At 40.9% G+C, this 21,014-nt stretch overlaps 2 protein-coding genes across 3 annotated transcripts in view; both read right to left on the bottom strand.

The window, feature by feature from the left end:
• The window catches only part of Irk1 (Inwardly rectifying potassium channel 1), a 308,434-nt gene that overhangs the window by 249,659 nt on the left and 37,761 nt on the right, over positions 1 to 21,014 (bottom strand). For both annotated transcript variants that reach the window (XM_065232633.1, XM_065232635.1), the window contains exon 2: positions 9,839 to 10,222. In XM_065232633.1, the coding sequence (XP_065088705.1) occupies positions 9,839 to 10,158 (320 nt within the window). In that variant the 5' untranslated portion in view covers positions 10,159 to 10,222. The remainder of the gene's footprint in view (positions 1 to 9,838; positions 10,223 to 21,014) is intronic.
• LOC135710061 (uncharacterized) lies at positions 15,135 to 15,587 on the bottom strand. Its single transcript, XM_065232511.1, has one exon. It carries the CDS (start codon positions 15,585 to 15,587, stop codon positions 15,135 to 15,137), a length of 453 nt encoding a protein of 150 aa, XP_065088583.1.

The following is a 21,014-nucleotide window of genomic DNA, read 5'->3' as shown; positions in this document are numbered from 1 at the left end:
ATGTGAAATTACGATAGAAATCATTCCATATCGCAGTCATAGTTTTTAAGTGATAATCCAATGGAATCTATCAATCATCACATAGAATGAATAAATCTGCTGACATTGCTATGTTATAAGATGGATCCAATAAACGGTACATGTCGATTTGTTTCAGTGTAGAGACTCGCAGAGAGAATAAAGGCGCAAGCGCAATCACAGCGGCTGCGGCAGCGGAATAGCCCGATCTGAGTAAGCCTACTTGTCGGATTGAAAACTAGTTAGAACCAAATCGACTTCGGTTAGGCATCTTGATGCCATTTGTGACGACTGTCAATCAGAGTAGCGACCTATCACAATCGCGATCGTCAAACAGCTGATGGTAGTAACGCTTGGTACATTCCTATCAATGTTCTTGTCGAAGCACTTTCCTGGTGAATGTCGTCTTCGGTGGTGATCCATCACCGATCTGGTCATTCCCGACAATCACGACAATCACCTGTGCTCGTTTTGAACCAGTTGCTGCTTTGCTTGCTTATATGAGTGTGTTGGTGAGTGCGCCAGACAGCTTTCGTTTAATTTTACCTTAGACAATTGTAACTCACACAATCGCGCCTACCGAGACGATCTTGGAATGCGTAGGCATTGTTTTCATTTTCTTCTGTCATTTCGCGTTTTCTCATCATCGTACTGCAGATGTATTCACTGTTTTCGTTATGCCTTACGTCATCAGCAGTGAGTGTTACGTTTTGCCAGTGAGCAGCGACCATTACTGGTGATTTTTGTTTGCCATGGTTCTCTCTCTCACTGCGTGACAAAACGTTATGTCAAGGCGATAGTCGGTTGATGCGTTGACGAGTGTCGCGTGAGTGTCATGATATTTTGCATCACTGATGTCAATCTTTCCATTTCCGTTCCGCTTCCACCCACATTGCGTTTGGACCTTAAAAGTAAATCTGGTTGCATGGGTCAACTAAGTTATTTTGTCTGCAATCCGGCGACTGTCGTCTGTTTCAGCGTCACGGTAAAATGTATACTTTTTTGACCGTATCGGTAGTTATTATTTGAAAAATTCCATAACATATTCTTCATGGAATTAAGTCGAGGGGGGCGACACATCTAAATCTCAAGTTTAGATGCTCAACAAATCTCACACTAGCGAATCAATCTTCGAAAAATCTTCTTTCATTTGTCGCATCGCTCATCATCTTTTTGCAGGAAATCTTCAGAATCGTCATCAATCTTCTTTCTATCTACTCAGCGTGCGCGCAGCTAGCCACACCAAAACACAATCTTTTTTACATCGTAGATAGAGTCGTCCCCCTCGAATTAAGTCCACTATGGAATTTACCCCATCTTCTGTTTTAGGACGAGGTAAAGGGTGTATTCGATAAAAATGGCACACTCATATTTAATCACCAAAATTAAACCGTTTTTCTTGAAATTTTCAGGGAATGGAAACCTACTAATGAGTTATGATGATTATGATTATTATGCCAGGTTGATCGTGGCACAATTCTGGTTGAGTGAAAAGCAAGTACTTTCAATGATTACCCAATGTTCGAGCCGTGGGCTCTGTATTTGCCGGGATTCGGAGGTTTTTCTTCCCGTTCGTACCGCGAACGGCGCACAGAAACCAGAGGAGCACTTTAGCACCCGAAAAGTACTGCTGCTACTCCACCTTCCCAGTAGAAGATGTGAGTTAGCCAGTCAGTCACTTTCCACTATCGTTGGAGTCCGCGATTTTCACGTTAATTACGCACGGACACACGATTGATCAAAACCTGATCACACTGACGCGATAACATCGATTTCGGATCACAAGCAAAATTTCGATTTCCACTTCACTTTCCTTTAATTTATTGCAACCGACGGATGGTTGACGATCGAGGAATAAAAATTAAAGAACACCGACAATAGATGTGGTTGCGCACGCTTGGGGTATCTATTTGCTACTGATTTACAATGTGTGTACAACTTGTTTTGTTTGGTCAAGTGCAATAATTGACCATTGGAATGAGATCATTCTCTCTCGTGAGAATTGGCGATCAGCTTCACCAGTCTCATTTATGGAGTTGTTAGTTTTGCATTGATTTAGATTTAATTTCAATGGTTTAAGGATTTAGCTTTAGTTTTATACTTATGATAAGGACTAGGTATTTACAATATTTACAAACATAGTTTTTATTATAATCAGTAGGTACTGATCACCCAAGGTTGTAATAGTAAAGATGTATAACCATATTCTCGTTTATGTACGGGTGGGTTTGACATACAGAAATCTTATTATTTGATTTGGTGTGGGGGATGGAGTTAGGGTTTAGACGGGCATTTGGGTGATAATATTACGTTAGGATAAAGTTGAAACAATGAAAGATGTAGCATAGAGGTAACTCTAAGACTAGAAGGTCCTGAAATAACGTGCTCAACTTTTTGGCTCAGCTCTGGTACTCTCTTCGGTCCCAAGCTCATCGATTCACCCCTCGAAACATAGGAAAATCCACTAACCCCTCATTTTATCTGTCAAACTTTCATAGCGAATCAAAATAAACATGTGTAGTAGTAGAATTTCGACTAGAATGGGGTACGGTAATCGTTTTCTTGGGACCAATAGGCTAGTCAAGTAGTGAGCCAATTTAAAATCGTTAGTTTCGTATTGATTGTTGGATGTATCGCTTCAGTTTGGGAAATATTGCAACTCGCAACCCATGGACCATTTTGATGGTCCATATTACCGTGCAGGCGCCGTGGGTTGGCAGGGACCAATAGGGGACGGCTTGATGTTTATAAAGTACTAACAGTTAAAACTGTGTTTTTGAGATTTATCTCTATATATATTCTTTGGTGTTTCCTAGCGGATAATCAAGTTATTTAGTGTTCGCTGATTCAAAGAATGGATGGGATAAACATTGAGCTGTCTATAGTTGGGCGTTGTTGAACTTGTGGTACTTTACTTGCACAACATTTTATATGAGTATCCAAGTAACCAAATAGTCACAAAGTAGCTTTCAATGTGCGTTCAGAGTGAGACAATGTCACTGAGACACAATATAGTAACTTGGGTATTCGGATAAACTGTTACTATATTTAAAAAAAAACTACTCCTGGTTGTATATCTTTTTCGTTTGCATGCATTCCGGGTGGTGAGCGAACATGATGAAGAAGAAAAAGATAGCTTTATCACAGAGCCCCGTCTCGGAACGAGTGTATTGTTGATGGACCTGGTCTACGATTCAAGATTGGTTTCTGTGATGATGAGTACCACAAAAAAGGTCAAATAAGTAGCACGATCTTCATCGAAATGTAAGTATTATTGACAATAATCATAACAATCAACTCGTATATACATTGAAATACATATATAAAAGGGAAGGGACGGTCCAACAGGGCACCCGATAGAAGCGATTTGGACGGGGAGAGTGGGAATGCCAACTCCCTGTTGATAAAATTTCGTGGATTCTCACCCCAACAGGCCTGGGTTCAATCTCAGTCGGCGCCGTCGGGATGTTCTGAGGCAAAACATCTCTGATCACGCCTTCCTTTGGATGGGAAGTAAAGCCGTTGGTCCCCGGTTCATGAGTTGATGGGTCGATAGGTAGGGTCCAGCTGTGGGAGCTGCCTTCCTGGCACGTCGGTAGCATTGGTGCTCAGCACGGAAAACAAGATCGACGGAAAAAACAAACCAGCGGAAAAAAAATAATTTCGTGGACAAAGGGTGGGCTCTTCTCCCCACTTATTGGAGCATCTTCCTGTTTGGGGGCTTGTATTTTCGACCAATTGGCAGATCAAGTTGCAGAAAGGAGATTCTTTATTGTTCCGTAGATGCGTATTATAATAAGATTATTGTTAAACAACCCAATTTTGGCACCCATCCCTAATTCTAGCACCTTTCTTTTCACTCCACCCATCAAATATTGTACAACCGAATTTCCCAGTGTTTTTGTTGCTTTTACGTAAATTTTCCTCAACACCAGCTCTGTTTTAATAGTTTTGGTTGTTTACGAAGTTCCGTCTTCATAATTGCCTAGAATTTTTCAATTGGGCGAAGTTTCGGTGAATGTGGTGGGTACATATCTTTTGGCACAAAATTGACTCCGTTGGCTCGGTACCACTCCAACACGTTTCGAGCGTAGTGGCCGGATGCTAGATCAGGCCAAAACAGAGTTGATCCTTTGTGCTTCCTTATGAATGGCAAGAGACGCTTCTTAAGGCACTCTTCCGTGTTAATCGCACCGTTGATTATTCCGGATTCGTATTATTCACATCCGTAGATCGCCTGCCGGATCAGGAACTTCTTTGCAATTTCTTCGATCATTTCTGCTTTCGAACATCCTTAGTCTTGGCAACGAAATATTCTAGCCTAGGAAGTTGACGGAAGTCGGCCTTGACGTAAGTTTCGTCATCCATCACGATGCAACACGATTTGGTGAGCAACTTCGTGTAAAGTTTCCGGGCGCGGGTTTCCGCAGTGATGTTTTGCTTTTCATTCCGGTTTTGGGCTTTTTGCACCTTGTAAACATGTAACCCAGGACGTTTCATGGTTTTCTGCACGAAGTGGAGGTGAACCAGCCGCAGGCTGAAAGCCTCCCTAATAAAGATAAATTAATTAATTCTGCACAAAACCGACTGACACCTAGGACTTTTTAGGGACATCTCGAATTGAGATGTTTGGACGGGCAATGCAAGAATTATTACAGCAAAGGTAATTGCTATTAGATATTTTTGCAAACAGTGACAGATAGCGGACATGAAGATCCAGTGGAGGTGCCGGCCAAAGGTGTTATATCCTAGACAAATGGTAAGCTACAAATTAGCTGTTGTCGTTGTCGTAATCGCCGTCGTAGTCGCCGTAGGCAGTACCGTTAGTTTATTTAAAATGAACCATCAACCGCTGAAATCATATGAATTATCGCGTATTTCTGTTGTTCATTACATACCAAGTGAAATTTGAGAACGTAATTTCATTTGAATAGCTTGTTTAAACAGGTCTTAAACAATCGTCACGTCGGTCATAGCTTGTTATGATTGCCTGGACCATGCGTAAAGAGCAAATCGAAACATTGAACGTCGCGTGAAAGTGGATCTTAATGAAGGTCTAAGTACTCTTTCGTAGCTTTTAGTTTTAGGATTTGAAAGATCGTCGGTTGTAGTGGCTTGCTTACTGAGCAGAAAAACGCGGTTCCAGGTTCTTTCATATTAAAAATGTATGTCAAGATCGCTTGTTTCTCGTGGATTTTGTAAAAATTTTCGTTGTCGTCGGTGCCGGGTTTGAATAGTTATAAAAACTTAACTAACGGTATAATGTGATATGAGGGGCACGGTGGCCTTAGAGCAACCGGTTTTGCTTACTGAGCAGAACATTATGAGTCTTATCTAAAGCCCATCCTCATTCAATATTCGTCAATCGTTTTATTTGTTAACATGACTATATGGTAATAACAGCAACTCGATGATTAAAAAGGAGCTCGTCTGCCTAGTGGCAAACGTGTTTGCTTAATGAGCAGAAGATCGTGGGTTCAATCCCAAGCTCCTTCGCGTCGTTAGGACATCAATTCAGCTTATCGTTTACCAAAAAACGAATCCTGCTTCAAACCCAACCCTATTACCCAATATCCCAGTGATTCCTCGTGGAAGTGCAGAGGTGTTCTCGGCTTCCATCAAAGCGAGTGTCACGTCAACACATTCCTACCCCTTCCTTTCTTGACCTGTGTTCGGGCGCGGCCGGCGCTGGTATTGCCTAACTGGTTACCCAGTTTTTAAACATTGAGGATGATTGCTAGTTCCAAGCATCGTCTATTGGTTCTCTGTGTAATTACAGCTGGTCTGGCAATAACAGAATAGCAACCGTGGGCGGTCAATCATACTCTCGAATTGAAATGTAGGGACGGTTTTTGAACTGTTACACCACTTTCCTGGCCATTGGACCACTTTTACGACAACTCCCTTCCTTCATTCGCTCCTTGAAGGTTCTTATCACACGAGACACAGTTGTATTTGCAATTCCAAGCTATTTAGCAATCCATCGGTGGGACGCTTTTGGATTTTGATTGTAAGGCCCCATTTTTTTTTAACAGATGATTTTTTGTTTCGACAACGTGACTGGAACTACTGTATCAATAACCTATGAAACTTGACAGATGTAAACAATACACTATGAATAAGATTTACTCACATTTTCAGGTTTTTTTACTCCTACGGTTCAAAAGTTACAGAAGATTTTCGGAGTGCCATTTTTATCGAATACACCCTTTATTATTTGATAATCGCAGAATGCTGCGAAACCGGGGATATGCAAAAAATGGTGAAAGACTGATTTATCACGGGGAATTTATTCGCATGCCACGACTTTCTTGTCTACTTATGATAGGCCAGACTAGGATGGTGGAATGTTGCTACACAGACTTAACTTCATCCAACATATTCGACAGATTGCTCTACAAAGTGGTAAAGTAGAAACATACCCCGGATTCCATTCAATTTGTATCCTCGATGGAGCCCGCATTCATAGCAATGCAAACATGATTTCGTATCTTCGATCACTTGGAGTCTACCTCATTTTATTACCAGCTTATACCCCGTTATATAATCCAATCGAAATCGTTTTTGGGATTGTAACAAGGGGTAGGTCACTCCGCACACCAATCTTGGGTCTTCGTTTTTGTCAGTGTGCCGCAGGTGTGCCGACTGTGCCGGTCATAGAGCAAGCTGCGATTGTTCGTCAAATACCCATCTCGCCAACCCGGTGTTTCTGACACCTTGAATGTTTTGGTTTGAAATCGCAAGGATAAATCAGATTGAGGATGACGCGGAAAGTGGCGGGTGTGTGAAATGTTGGTGTTTTATGTTTATAGGATGATAAAAGTCCTGTGTTTTTGAGTTTAATAATGCCCTCAAAGGTAGACCAGAAACCTAGCTTATCATGCTGTGAAAAGCAACGGTATATCAGCGGCCGGAAAGAGATGGAACCGGTGCATAGTGTTGCTTTTTGCCGTTTTCGTGCGCTTTTTTAAATGCTTCTCAAACATTGATTGAAGGGGTATAGTTTGTTCAAAGATGTTTTTGCATATGTTAAACCGCTTGTTGATGTAGACGGTTCGGTGATTAATCCACCTAATAGTTATTCAAATAACTATTTCCGGCGCAAATTGGCGCATAAATCTAGGTAGAATTCTGAATCTATACTTATTCTACTGCCGAAAAGTTATAAAAACATGTGTCAGCACGTGATCTTTTATGTGTTTTTTTGATAACTAAAAAACTCCTGCAAATGTCTAATTTTTGGATACATATTCTTATTTTAAGAGATAGCATGTTACAATGTTCCTGGCCTAGACATTTTGAGTTTTCAGCAAAGTCGCTTAAAATAACATTTACTACAACTTTATTGAAGGCGTTAAGTCTCTATTTGAATCAGATAAAAAAATATTTTTTTTTTGATCTCACTTTTAGACTTCTGTAGTTTGTTTTGTGTGAGTTTCATCATTATTTGAATTGAAGTTGCTAATGGGGTCTGAATAACTGCCTCTTTCTCTTGAGCCCACTCTAGAACATCAATTTCGTATTTAGATCTATAAGTAAACTACTCCTCTGGTACATTCAATTAGACGGTGTTCCTGACTATACAGTCAAACAGCTCGTAATGTTGTGAACAACTTCAATGGCAGTTCTCCAGCAGTGCTCCCATTTTATTTATAGCAACCTAATGCCTACGAGATTGTACCGAAGGTGTGCCGATGGATGTGTCCAAGCTGTACCGAATTTAATTTCAGCACAATGTGCTGAGTGGCTTACCCCTTGGATTGTAACGAAAAGGATGCAACAAAGCTACAGCGAAAGTAATACTTGTGGTGTGAAGCAGTTCGTCACATAAATCATGATATCCTTTCAATCTTACAAAATGGATCGATTGTTTCGAAAATGCGGATTTATTTGTGAAGGAAAATTTGATTTCACTGCTGCCTCTTCGGATTACATAGTTGATCTCCAATACTTTATCGATGCTAATATACCACTGATAACGTATTGAAACTTTCAATCAAGCAGTTCAATGCTTGACTGACGCGTATTCAATGAACTTCAGTTAATTTATTGATTTGTTTTAATATAAGAGCTACAGAAACGTAAAAAAACACAACTTAGCAGAACGTCGACGTCTTTCGGCAGACTCCACTGTTCACTATCGCCAATTGCTAAAGCAACGGAAACGAGTGGAACTCCATTTGATGATCGACACGCAATCCATTTACAATTCCACTTCACAATTCTTTAAAATTTACTTCACATTAGATATAGAAAGTAACTAATAGTTACTTGAAATTTAAATTTATTTTCACTAGAAAATCGCGCAGCAAACTACAAAAACGTCAATTATAAGCAGCACGGTCTACTTAAATCCTACAAATAACAATCACTCTGTCACTTTTAATTAAATGTTGAATGGGATAAATTTATCTGTTGGTGTTTGAATCCACCGTTACCTTATACACATATCATGTCGGTTTGTGGGTGCATCCACCACTTTTCCTCATGAATAATGCAAGGTGTGTTTCTCCCATTAGCTCTCCCTTTCGTCTTCAATTGGATAAACACTCCAATCTCATCCATTTCGTATCCATAGTAATTATCAATAGATACATGTTTGTTTGTTTTGCCAGTTGTGTGGATTTAATAAATCTTATTTGCTACTAATTTCAAGCGAACAATTTTCCTCATACACAATTTGATCACATCGACTTCGAAAAACCCTTCCGGCTGACGCAATTTCCCGATCACTCACGGCAAATCAAAACAAACCCGCGCCCACCACGTCCAACACTGTGTACACGGGGCTGATTGACTCATCTGCGAACGATTTCATTCGAATTTCCACAACAGCGTGAAGTAGGAACCTACCTCTATCTGCCTATAGCACATTTTATACACAAATTAGCGTGCGCGTCGCAAAATTCCGAATCTCCCATGTGTGGTTGAAAAAGTCTTTCCCCGTGGCGAAATTCTTCTCTATGGCAACCAATTATAGCCTGCCTGCCCCGGCAATGTCTCGGATTTCGGCCGGACGCTGACATTGACTTAATTTCCCGTGGTAGGCCACGGACCTACTCCATCGGTTTTCTTCGCACACACACTCCTTCCGTATTGCGTTCCGCCTACTTTTCGCCGACTGCCTTCGAATATCGCCGATGTTGTTTTCTTGTTGGATTTTGTTTTACGAGATGACGACACGGTGTTTTATTCAACATGTTTCTTGCTGTTATTTTTAAACAAAAGAATAAAATGTGTTTTTTCTCTATTTTTCGGAGCTAAATTAACGCGACGACCGACGCTTCCAAATATCTGGGTGTCATTCGTGTGCCGTCTGCTGTTTTACGATCCCCACCCGGTTCACTGACTTTGAGAAAAATATCTCCCCAATGAAGTTATCATTCTTTCCGCCTTTCGTCTAGAACATCTCGCTAGAACATTATTCATAAGTTCCGGCGCCATTTGTCATCCAGCCACCTAAGCAGTTGCCATTTCGCACCCTAAATGGAAATCACGTTCCAAAGAGTCAGCAAAAATTACTGTTCCCATACTTTTGCGCCTCAAAGTGGCAACACGCTGTATATTCTTCCATACATGGTGCACACACGAACTGCAAGTCAACCATTGCATTGAACGCGATGCACAACAGAAGAACGTGACTAAATGTAACAACACCGCCGTTGCTGCTGTTTTATACAGTCATCGCGCCATTATTGCTATTAACTGGAATAATATATTCTATTGCGGACACCTAGTAGCCGTCGAAGGTCCCCCCTAGTAGGCTACAGGTTCCAATGTGACGTGCCACGAGTCAATAAAAGGACGGAGGAAAGCCTACCTTGTTAATGGTCCGGGCGCCTCGCTGACTGCCTTCAGCGATTGCCGCAGCTGCCGATGGAATGATCCGATGATGGACTCCCGACGTCGTCCGGTGGTGGCGGTGGCGGTGGCCTCAATCTGCTGCTTTCCCGTTTCGGGATCGATCGTTACCAGCACATCCTTCGCCAGTGGTTTGCTGGGATCGTCCGATCTGATCAGGATCGAAGCGGGAGTGTTCTGGTCGGCTGGCAGTAGTTTTGTCCAGACCATGTCGGCACTGTCGCCATCGACCAACTGTTGACCGTCGGCGGTGCGAGTATCTTCGAATAATTTCGTCATTTTGGATTGACTTTGAATGGCTACTGTTGCTTTGGGCCGGCAGCGTTATCCATGCGAGGTGGACCTGCAAAATTGAAAATTTAATTGCTTGAGTAATATGTAATCCATAATCATGGAAAATAAAAGAGACGCGTGGTTATAAATTCTGTTTTCTCTGGTATAGCAAAATACCCTACGAGGAGGGAGGGGGTCTAAATTTAGTCAAAAATATTATACGTCATTTATGGATGGTCCCTAAAGTACTGAGTGAGCAGCAAATAGTATCATGTATTTTACTCAAATTCGCTCCCTGTGGTTGTCGAAATAAACAAACACAGACCATTTCCTATGAAGATGAAGGACGTATGTAGGTAGGTAATATACTTTACTCATCACAAATGATCTGCCTCTTCAAATGACCAGGGGAAAGAGTAAACATTCCCGCACAGTGAACGTAAACAAAACCCCAGCTCATGCATAGGGATGCCCAATCACTTCTCGATTAATAGAACTAATCGATTATTAATTAAAATAATCGATACATTCTTGATCGCAGCCTGCTAGAATCATTCAAAGTGGTTCTGAACGGTCAAACAATGCCATTTTGATGATCTAAAATCGCCTAAAATGCATTTATTGCACTTCTGTTGTACCACAAAAAAAGCATTCTAAACGCATAACGATTACCCAATAATCCATTAGGGTAGATGTATGTTTTTTTTCGGATGGTGATAAAAAAAAGCTAAGACAGATTATTTCTTTTGATAAATTTCCCATGGAAGGTAATTATTTAAGCTTACTTGCAAAACAATTCTACGCCCTTGCGAACGGCCTTCCGGCAGTTAACCGGAACATTCGCCATGACGGACGAAAACATGCGTGTAGGCATGTTTTTGAGTTCTTTCTTCGTTTTATTTATCAATTCCTCCTCAGTTTTCGCGACAAAATTGTTGGAGTAGATCTTACGCTTCAGGTTGGCCCAGAAATTCTCGATGGGACGCAGCTGGGGGACGTTGGGTGGGTTCGCCGACTTGGGTACCACATCGATATTCAGCCGCTCCATATCCTCCAACGATCGCTTCGAGTAGTGGACCGACGCCAGATCCGGCCAGAACACCGCGTCTTCGCCCTTATGGTATTTCTTGATGAACGACGCAACTTCCGGCAGGCATTTCGTACTATAAATTTCCCCGTTTACGGCCAGTCCGGAGCGAAAGTAGAGTGGCTTTGACATCCCCTTCTCGCTGATTGTCAGCCACAGCAGCACCTTCTTGGGGAACTTGGTGTGTGAAATGAACTTCACCTCGGAGCTTACTTCCTTCGTGGGGGAAGTAAAATACGAAGTGCTCTGCCAGTCGTTGCCATCCAGGGTGAGATAGGTCTCGTCGTCCATCACCACCGCCACGTTGCGATTCGCCGGGAAAAACGAGTTGACCATCTTATTCAGCCGCTGCCGCTGCGTCATTGCCTGCAGCTCCGAAACCAGTGGACGTGACTTCCGCTTCCTGACATGTATGTTCATTAGAGTGATGCAAAATTTGAAATTTTCGCTCCACAATACTTAAACGATTTCAAATCGGATCCTGACTAACCTCTCAAAATTTGAACCCATTTGGTGAGAGACTGAGATGGCACAAACCATTTGAAGTTTGTATGGGAATTACTATGATAAAACCAAGATTTTTGTTCATGTCTATCTAATAATTCACCATATCGGTCTGCTTCAAAATCTTTCAACTATACTTGTAGGAAATTTTCCCAGCTACAACGTTGCTGAAGACCACTTTTTGATTAAATTCAGGGATCGAAAGTTATCAATGGTTCAATGCGCTGATGTCTTATGATCATGCTCAATCAACTGCTCAGCAGGCAACATTGGTGTTTCTGGGGCGTTGAATAGGACACAAAAATCATGGCTACTATGTCACACTGCAACATACAGTGTTGCTCACAAAACAGCTGCTTGATCATGCCATAAGATTACCAATCTCTTAAATAATTAATAACTTTTTCCTGTCTCGTTTTGCATAGAAACGATCTTCAGCAAAGTTGTATTTTCTATAAGAATGGCTATCAAACTGTTTCGCAGCTCAATATGGAAAAAGACTAGAAGGCAATAAACAAAAAGTTGAGATTTCCCATAGTAATTTACATGTCAACTTCAAATGGCTTGTGCGAAGTCTGTTTCTAACCAAATGAGTTGTAACTTTGGGAGTCTAATCAGGACCCGATTTGAAACCATTTAAGCACTGTGGAGCGAAAAAGTCAAATTTTGCATCAGTTTAATGTTCATGTTCGCCAGGTACTTTTTCACTATTTTGCCGGTTGCACCGATCTCCCGGCCAAGCGCACGCAGCGATGTAGCCACTTTTCCCTCGGTCTTCCTCTTCAACATCCTTTGATGCTTCTTGTCGTTCAGGGTCGCCGGCCGTCCGGAACCGGGCTTTCTTTTGATGCTCTGATTGTTGTCTAATAGTGCCAAGATGTTGTAGATGCCGGAACGGGCGTATCCGGCGTCCACAAAGTGCCGCACGATGTCCGTTTTCGACAGGGCGGGGTGCGGTTCTTTGAACGCGCACACTTCTGAACGGAGTTGCTTCACTGTTTTTGCCATCACGGTTAGAGTTCGACTGATAGAGCTGTCAAATGTTGTCTACTGACTCATGGGTTACTATGATTGATGCTGCATGGGTAGTTTCGTCAGTGCGGGTGAAAAATCGACAATTTTTGTCCATTTTTTTAAATGCAAACGTTACTTTCTATTAGGAACGAATACCCCTCGAAAAGAAGCAGGGTATTTCGATCGTAAGTGCAGCTTTGAATGCGCTACTTACTCACACGTATATAAGTAAGGAACAATCATCTTGTCCAACAATTAGGCTAAGATCTAGATTTAAGGTAGAAAGATATAATTTTAATATAATATTAGTAGAAGTTTTACATTTAACTTACTTTAAGTTCAAAACTTCGTCTTTTTAGATCCCGTCTTCAACTCACTTCTATGGCCTATTGTTGCACAAGATGATTGTTCCTTACTTGTATGCGTGTGAGTAAGTAGCGCATTCGCAAATTTGGGTAGAATCCACCAGATCGGTCTAAACTGAATCCACCCAAAAATGGGTAAAGTATGTTGGGAGTTACAAGTTGACAAATGAACAAAATCGATCGAATTCATGTCAACTTGTCACTTCCAACTTAGTTTACCCATTTTTGGATGCGTTCAGTTTAGACCGATCTGGGTGGATTCTACACAAGTTTGGGTAGTTTTGAAATAGCGTGTACTTCTGTTCGAGGGATGTTCGTTCTTAACCTTCCCCCCCTCGTGTCGCCAGAACTATCGTTTCGGCCTCACAGCTCGGATCTACATCTAGCACGGCTAGTTTCTATGTCAATCATGAAAGGTCTGGAACAACAGGCAGCTTGCTGGTGTTAGAAGCAGAAATGTTGTAAACATTGCTGAACAAGCGAATGACGATGTCACGGCAGCACAACATTCCATACTGCGAATGGCAGACGTGTCGTCACAGAAAACAGCTGTTTCGTGTAAAAAGATAAACATTGCGATGAAATACGAACACCACTAAACATATCCACATTTCACTAATACCAATAAGCCGGTTGGGCCAGACATTATATAATTGACATCGGGCTAGTTTGACGACTGGTCGTCTCAAAATACCGCACACATACACCCTTCGTACTGTACCATCTTAAGCTGGGTATGTTCATACCACTCGTCCCCTGTACCACCGGTTCCGTGCATTCTCATCAACTAAGACGAATCACCCTATTTCATAGTATTGACGTTATGAAACCACTTTAATCTCCTGCTAATAGTCCGCAGATATTCTTTGATCCAGCGTCACCAGAAGTTGTCTAGCGTGTGTTGAATCATGTTCCAGCTACTCCGTTTTGCAGATCTTTCATCCAGGGGTTGTTCAGAATTTTCAAATGCTCGATTAAAAGAAATGCGTCAAGTTTAAGTAGACCAAATTTTGATCGTAACACCCTTCAAGCATGGTATCAATAATTGACGTTTGAGTGGTTTTTATGAGTGCGTGAGTGTGTGAGTGTGAGTGCGTGAATATATGCATGAGAATCTCAAGCATTCGTAAGCAAGAATATTCGCGAAGGGAGGCTCAATTAATGAGATTTGAGAATGATTTTCCGAACACTGCTAGCAAGACAAAATTCCTACTGTGGTACCTGACTTATAACTAATATACGTTGTAAGTAGCCTTAGACTAGTTTTAGACATTTGGTGTCTGGAGTGGTCTCTAGAAAGTTGTGTTTTGGCTATAATTACAATTCAATTTACAAATTCTTATGAAATTCATTTTGGAGGGACCTTTGAATCTTTGCACGACGCACTTGTTCAGGGCAGCAGACAGCAGAAGTGTTGCGCTGCTGTATCCTTCCTTTGGATTCTGGCAAAGTTGCCAGTAATCTTGATATGAAGTCTTCGATAAACGCCAGCATTTGCAGCAATCCAATCAAATTGTTTTTGAATTTGAGATTCGTATCCGTTTTTTTCTCTAGTTTTTTTTTTTTTTTTTGCACAAGCGTTCTCCAATACACAGAAGGAACAACAGCAGCAGTAGCATTGGAAGCAGCCGTAGCCGTGGTAGCTGCATCGCTAATTCGTGTAGCCGTGGCCGATGCTGGAAATCTCGGTCCGATCACGACAAGCGGTGCTTGAGTTTTAATCGGAAAGTCAACAACCAAACAAAAACTATACCATCCGACCATTCAAACTGCTCGAATACATCCATGGCGGTACCTGCTACACCAACCATACCATCGTCCAACATATAATGTTGGAGGACCGTCTTGGCAAAATCTCAAATAGTTCAACAAATAATTTTTGTTCTCCTGCCTTTTTGCACTTCCAACTAACACAATAAGAAATTATAATTACGAATCCTTACATTAACTACACCGAAAAAAAGGAAAATCCTTTCTTTTCTCAGAAAAATAAGCTTCCGCTCCTTCCAAGCTTACGTGTTACCATTGCTCCACGCACCGTTCATCGTCTTGGAGGAGGAGTGGTTCCCATTCATGATGGCGTTCACCGCCAGGGCTACGCTCGGGAACTCGACCAATCCGGAGAAGGCACTTTCCGATTTTAGCGGAAACATTCGCACTTGCGACGGGTGACAGTCCATGGTGGTGAATGCAATCAGCAGCAGATCCTCGGACAGCATACGGGTGGGGTACTGAAGAAGTGGAGAATGCGATTTTTGCTGGCCTGGGAAGCGATTGTTCTTGGAGGTGCTGTAGACCTTGAAGCTGATCGAATTGTCCGGCAGGCTGTAGAGGTTGGTGGACTTTGACAAGTAGTTCTGCTTAGAAAATGCAATCTGAATTTTGCTACCATCATTTCCGATTAGAATGTTGTTCAATTGCTGGATGCTGCGTTCGACTGGTTCGACTCCGATGGCACCTCTCATCTGAACCATGGCGGGCGGTACTCTCTTTGGTCTTCCCTCTTTTTGAATAGCTTATCGGTGTTGGCTGTGTTGTTATGGAGTCCGTAGACCATCATCACTGCGCCCTGTTGCTGTGCCGGTTGAATGAAGTTGGTTGGCTCGTTTCTGGTCAGCGGTACGTCCTTCATCAGTCCGACGTGTGTTTCGGCCGGTGTTGGTTTCCAGTTTTCCCACGGATGATACTTGGGCGGTGAAAAATTCGGTGCAAATCCGTTTCCTCCGCCGCCGCCAGGTTTAGGACCATGGTTGACTAATGATTGACGGTCGTTGTACGGGGTCGGCCTTCCCTGAAGATGGTAGGATCGTGTAGCAACGGATATATAAATATATAGAAAAGGATGGACTTCGGATGTTAAACAAATTGCATATATAGAGGTACCGGAACGTCTCAAGACCACTGCAGAGAGAGTTCGGTGTTATCAACCCAAATAACATTGCAAGTTTTATCAAGGTTTTAAAGTATGTCACAAGTCCAATACATGGTCTACAGAACTCTAATAAAACCAAATTTGTAACTTGGGAAGCCAACATGAAAGCCGTCAGAGGTAATGCGCCACCATCTACTGATTGGGACATTGGAGAAGGTCCTTCAACTTGAGGTATGAAATTCAAATAAATTTGTAACAACCTTTAGAACGGCATACGTTCGACACGTAAGGTAGAGTAATACATTTTGGTTGGACCTATTCAAAATTGAATCATGTTGGATCTATTTTTACCGACGCTAATTTAGTTTAAGAAAGCCTAAGAACTTCTTCTCAAAGCTCATAACTATAAAGAAAAATATTTGTTTTAATGATTAACATAATTTTGGTTTTATTATGGTTTCAAAAATAGCTCACTTTTAACTAATTTTCTCATGGCTCATTTTAGAACGTCCACAAGAGGAATATTTACTTACATTTTTTTTTTTTTTTAAATTAACGTAGTTTTTTGGCAATTGTTTTATCCCACATCATGCATGGCGTCTTTGTGGACTATACTGGGGTGCTACTTCAAGATATATAACGGCTAGAATGTGGGGTCCTAAACAACATTTGAATTTTCATAATTTCTAACATTTCAGGAAAAATACTTGAACCAACATTGAACCATCACCGAAACAATGAAATAGGGGAAATGGATGTAATGTCGGCCTAAATGCTCCTAATTTGGGCCCATACATAAATTCAGCAATCGACTAAATTTTCAATAGCGACCAAAAATATCCATTAGTTCCTTCGAAATGACGCGTTCATATAGATAAAATTGATGAATAGCAGATTTTTAGCGATGGGCCCAATCTTAGATCCATATGCCAACATTAGAGTCATTTCCATAAATTTTCCATTCCATGGGGCCATAAATAAATTCAGCAATCGACTAAATTTTCAGTTGCGACCAAAAATATCCATTAGTACCGTCCCAATGACGCGTTCATCTAGATAAAATTGATAAATAGCAGATCTTTAGCGATAAGCCCAATCTTAAATCCATAGGTCAACATTAGAGCCATGTCCCCTACGTCAATTTGCGAAGTTCTAAGTCATACTGCGATCGTGTCTAGGGCAAAAACCTTTAATTTTTTTTTATTGGATGACATCTAGAGTTTGGAAATCCATATCGGATGCCATTTTGAAGTCTTAGATTACGGCTTCCGATTTCAGAAAAAAAAGGACGTGCTGTCAAATCCCCATAAATATTGATAAAGGGTGATACGGTCGAAATTTGGTCAATATCAACTTGACGTATTTCTTTCAATTTTGCATTTAAAAAACCTGAACACCCCTCATTTTGAAGGTGTGTGTGTGTGTAGAATGTTGCTCCTATTTTGATTTTGGAATTCACTCTTCAGTTGTCAAAATGCCGTCCAAGCAAGAAGAGCAGCGTATCAAAATTTTGCTCGCGCATCGCGAAAATCCGAGCTACTCGCACGCAAAGTTGGCAAAATCGCTAAAAGTTGCCAAATCAACCGTTACAAATGTAATTAAAGTGTTTGGGGAACGTTTGTCGACAGCCAGGAAGTCTGGATCGGGGGGAAATCGAAAACCGGAGCCGCTGAGACGACAAAGAGAGTTGCCGGTAGTTTCAAGCGAAACCCTAACCTCTCTCTCCGAGATGCCGCAAATAAGCTGGGTGTATCGTCTACAACCGTGCATCGAGCCAAAAAACGAGCCGGACTATCGACTTACAAGAAGGTAGTGACTCCAAATCGCGATGATAAACAAAATACGACGGCCAAAGCGCGATCCCGGAGGCTGTACTCGACGATGCTGACGAAGTTTGACTGCGTGGAAATGGACGACGAAACCTACGTCAAAGCCGACTACAAGCAGCTTCCGGGACAGGAGTTTTATACGGCAAAAGGAAGGGGAAAGGTAGCAGATGTTTTCAAGCACATGAAACTGTCAAAGTTCGCAAAGAAATATCTGGTTTGGCAAACCATCTGTACCTGTGGCTTGAAAAGCAGCATTTTCATAGCTTCCGGGACTGTCAACCAAGAAATTTACGTGAAAGAGTGTTTGAATAAACGTCTGCTGCCTTTCCTGAAGAAACACGGTTGTTCCGTACTGTTTTGGCCGGATTTGGCATCTTGCCATTACGGTAAAAAGGCCATGGAGTGGTACGCCGCCAACAACGTGCAGGTGGTTCCCAAGGACAAGAACCCTCCCAACACGCCAGAGCTCCACCCAATTGAGAAATACTGGGCTATTGTCAAGCGGAACCTAAAGAAGACCAAAAAAACTGCTAAGGGCGAGCAGCAGTTCAAGGCAAACTGGCTTTCTGCGGCTAAGAAGGTGGACAAGGTGGCTGTACAAAATCTGATGGCAGGGGTCAAGCGTAAGGCCCGGCAATTCGGATTTGGAAAAGTGGAAGCCTAACTGAATATTTTTCCTGAATTTTATACTAATTGAACTTGAAAAAGAAATTTAATTTGATTTTTTAAATAAACGATTTCACCGATTTACACGCGTTTTCCCTTGACCAAATTTTGACCGTATCACCCTTTAGGCATGTCATCTAAATGCCAGATATCGATGTCCAACGACATTTTGAAATCCAAGATCGCGGCTTCCGATTTCAGAAAAAGTGGGAAATACTGTCAAATACCCATCAATGTGTGTATTTTCCGAGGGGCACGCAATACAAAGAACCGGTGCGTTGAAGTTAAAATGCAATAAAAAGTACTTAAAGTAATTAAAATTAACTATCCGTACTTCATGCAATTGGGTTGTTCAACTTCGAAAAATATACCGATTTTAATACATCATCTGATAGAGCTTCGTTTTCTGAGCACAACGATCTAGATATACGTAGATATTCGTCTCGATTTTTAAATCAAGATTTAAATTTTTGATCGTTGACACTAAATCTATTCGTTGACAGCTCGCTCCCATACAAAGTTCCGCCGAGGGACGCTAATATGGTGATTTTTTTTTTTTTCTAATGTAATCGTACTTATTTAAAATAGTTCCAGTGTGCCAAAATTGAAGAAATTTTGGATTTCGATTCCATTTATAATGCAGATAACGAATATGTATTTACCTCAATACCCCTCTACAACCCAATTAAAGGTATTGAAAATGTATTAAATGTACTTGAATTACGAAAAGTCGACTGTAATTAATGGACTTAAAAAGTTAATGTTCTACATTGTGTAATTAATGTAATTAGAGCAGTAGTTAATGGAATTAATTTAATAACAGCCATTGCCTGCGTCGGTTTTAAAGGTCATTACGTGCCCCTAGAGGCCAGAAACCGATGTTTGACGCCATTTTAAAATCTAAGATGGCTGCTTTTGTTCAGAAATAGTACGAAATACTGTCAAATACAGAAAAATGTGGCTATTTTTGGAATCGGGGTGACATCTAGAGGCCGGAAATCGATGTCCGACGCCATATTAAAATTCAAGATGGTGGCTTCCAATTTTAGAAGAAATGTCAAATACCCTACAAATGGCGTCGAATATCGATTTTCAGTATGTACGCGTCGTCCTCGTTCCGAAAATAGCCAGATCTTAGGGTATTTGACACTATTGTGAAACACGATGGCCTCCATGTTGTCAGATGGATTTGTTGTGTTTCCGTGACTTGCTTTTTTCTTCAAGAGTATTTCTTCCGAAATTATTTCTGTTAAAATTGGTTAGAAGACTACTACAGCAATTGGGTTCTTTAATTTTGAAAAAAATATATCGGTTTTTTTATCTCTTCTGACAGAGCTTCGTTTTCTGAGTACAGCGGTATTTTTTTCGAACCCACATACTTTTATCTCGGTTTTTAAATCAAGATTTAAAGCAAAATAATAACTTCACTGTTTGACACTAAACTGACAAACTGACAGCTCGCTCCCATACAAAGTGACACCGAGGGGCGCTAATAAGGTGATTTTTGCAAACGTACTTATTTAAAATAGTTCCAGTGTACTAAAATTGATTAAATTATGGGTTTGGGTTCCATTTTTAATGCAGATTACGAATATGCATTTACCTCAATACTCTTAAAGAACCCAATTTCGACATTTCCTTCATTCCTAAAAATTGTTTGCTAATGTACACTGCTTAATTTAACTTTTATTTTCAATAGTCTGCTAATTTGTATTGGCAGTCGTTGGATCTTTCGTATTGGCAGTTTGGTTTTCATGCACAAATAAAGAATATTCAATTGCTCTATGAAACGCTTAATTTTTCCACAATGTATGTAATGGTTCGGTCACACAAAAATCTTCATAAATATTCGTTAGTAAAAGGTCCAAATAGCAATTTTGTTGGTTTTTAATGTGATTGATTTGGTTCAGTCAAATATATCATATTAACAATATGATTCGTCATGCCTTTTCCAAACATTGCAACATTAAATTACAATCAAGGGGCACGAACATAGCACTTATTACAAAAATAAAATTCAAATTATTTTCACTAATTACATTTTGCATATTACATAAAAATTTGTCTGACGTGTCACTGTTTTCAGCAAATAAAATAATATACTGAAATAAATACATTTCAAATATTATACAAATTGACATTTGGTTTACCCCTCGTGAAGATAAACAAATACATTGGTAGCCTTTCCGACCACAGACAGAGGCGCTTTCATCACTAAAAAATTGATTCGCCAACTAAGCGAACGAGTGGATCATATTTTTAATATAATATATTTGATTCAGTCCTAGCTTAGCAGTTTTGTCAAATGAAACATCCTTAATGACTGGTAAAATATTTTCTTTCTCATAATGCCGACCCCAAACTCATCAAATCAACGAGGGTGTACATGTATTTACTTACAACTTTAGGGGAACTACGCACTAGCACCAACCGAATGAGTCAGAGACAGACAGGTAGCGTTGCATTGCTTTCACTCTGCTCCGCCAAACCGGCTCCAGGTAACCCGGAACGCAGCCATCCCTCTG

The sequence above is a fragment of the Ochlerotatus camptorhynchus genome, unplaced genomic scaffold (assembly GCF_037179485.1).
Source record: "Ochlerotatus camptorhynchus isolate MF236.1 unplaced genomic scaffold, CSIRO-AGI_Acam_v1.1 ptg000370l, whole genome shotgun sequence".
Classification (NCBI taxonomy): Eukaryota; Metazoa; Arthropoda; class Insecta; order Diptera; family Culicidae; genus Ochlerotatus; species Ochlerotatus camptorhynchus.
The sequence above is the reverse complement of the archived record's forward strand: the minus strand, read 5'-3'. Positions and strand labels throughout refer to the sequence as shown.

Excerpts from the sequence above, each read along its gene's own strand:
- LOC135710061 (XM_065232511.1), bottom strand. The coding sequence starts at position 15,587 with ATGAGAGGTGCCATCGGAGTCGAACCAGTCGAACGCAGCATCCAGCAA.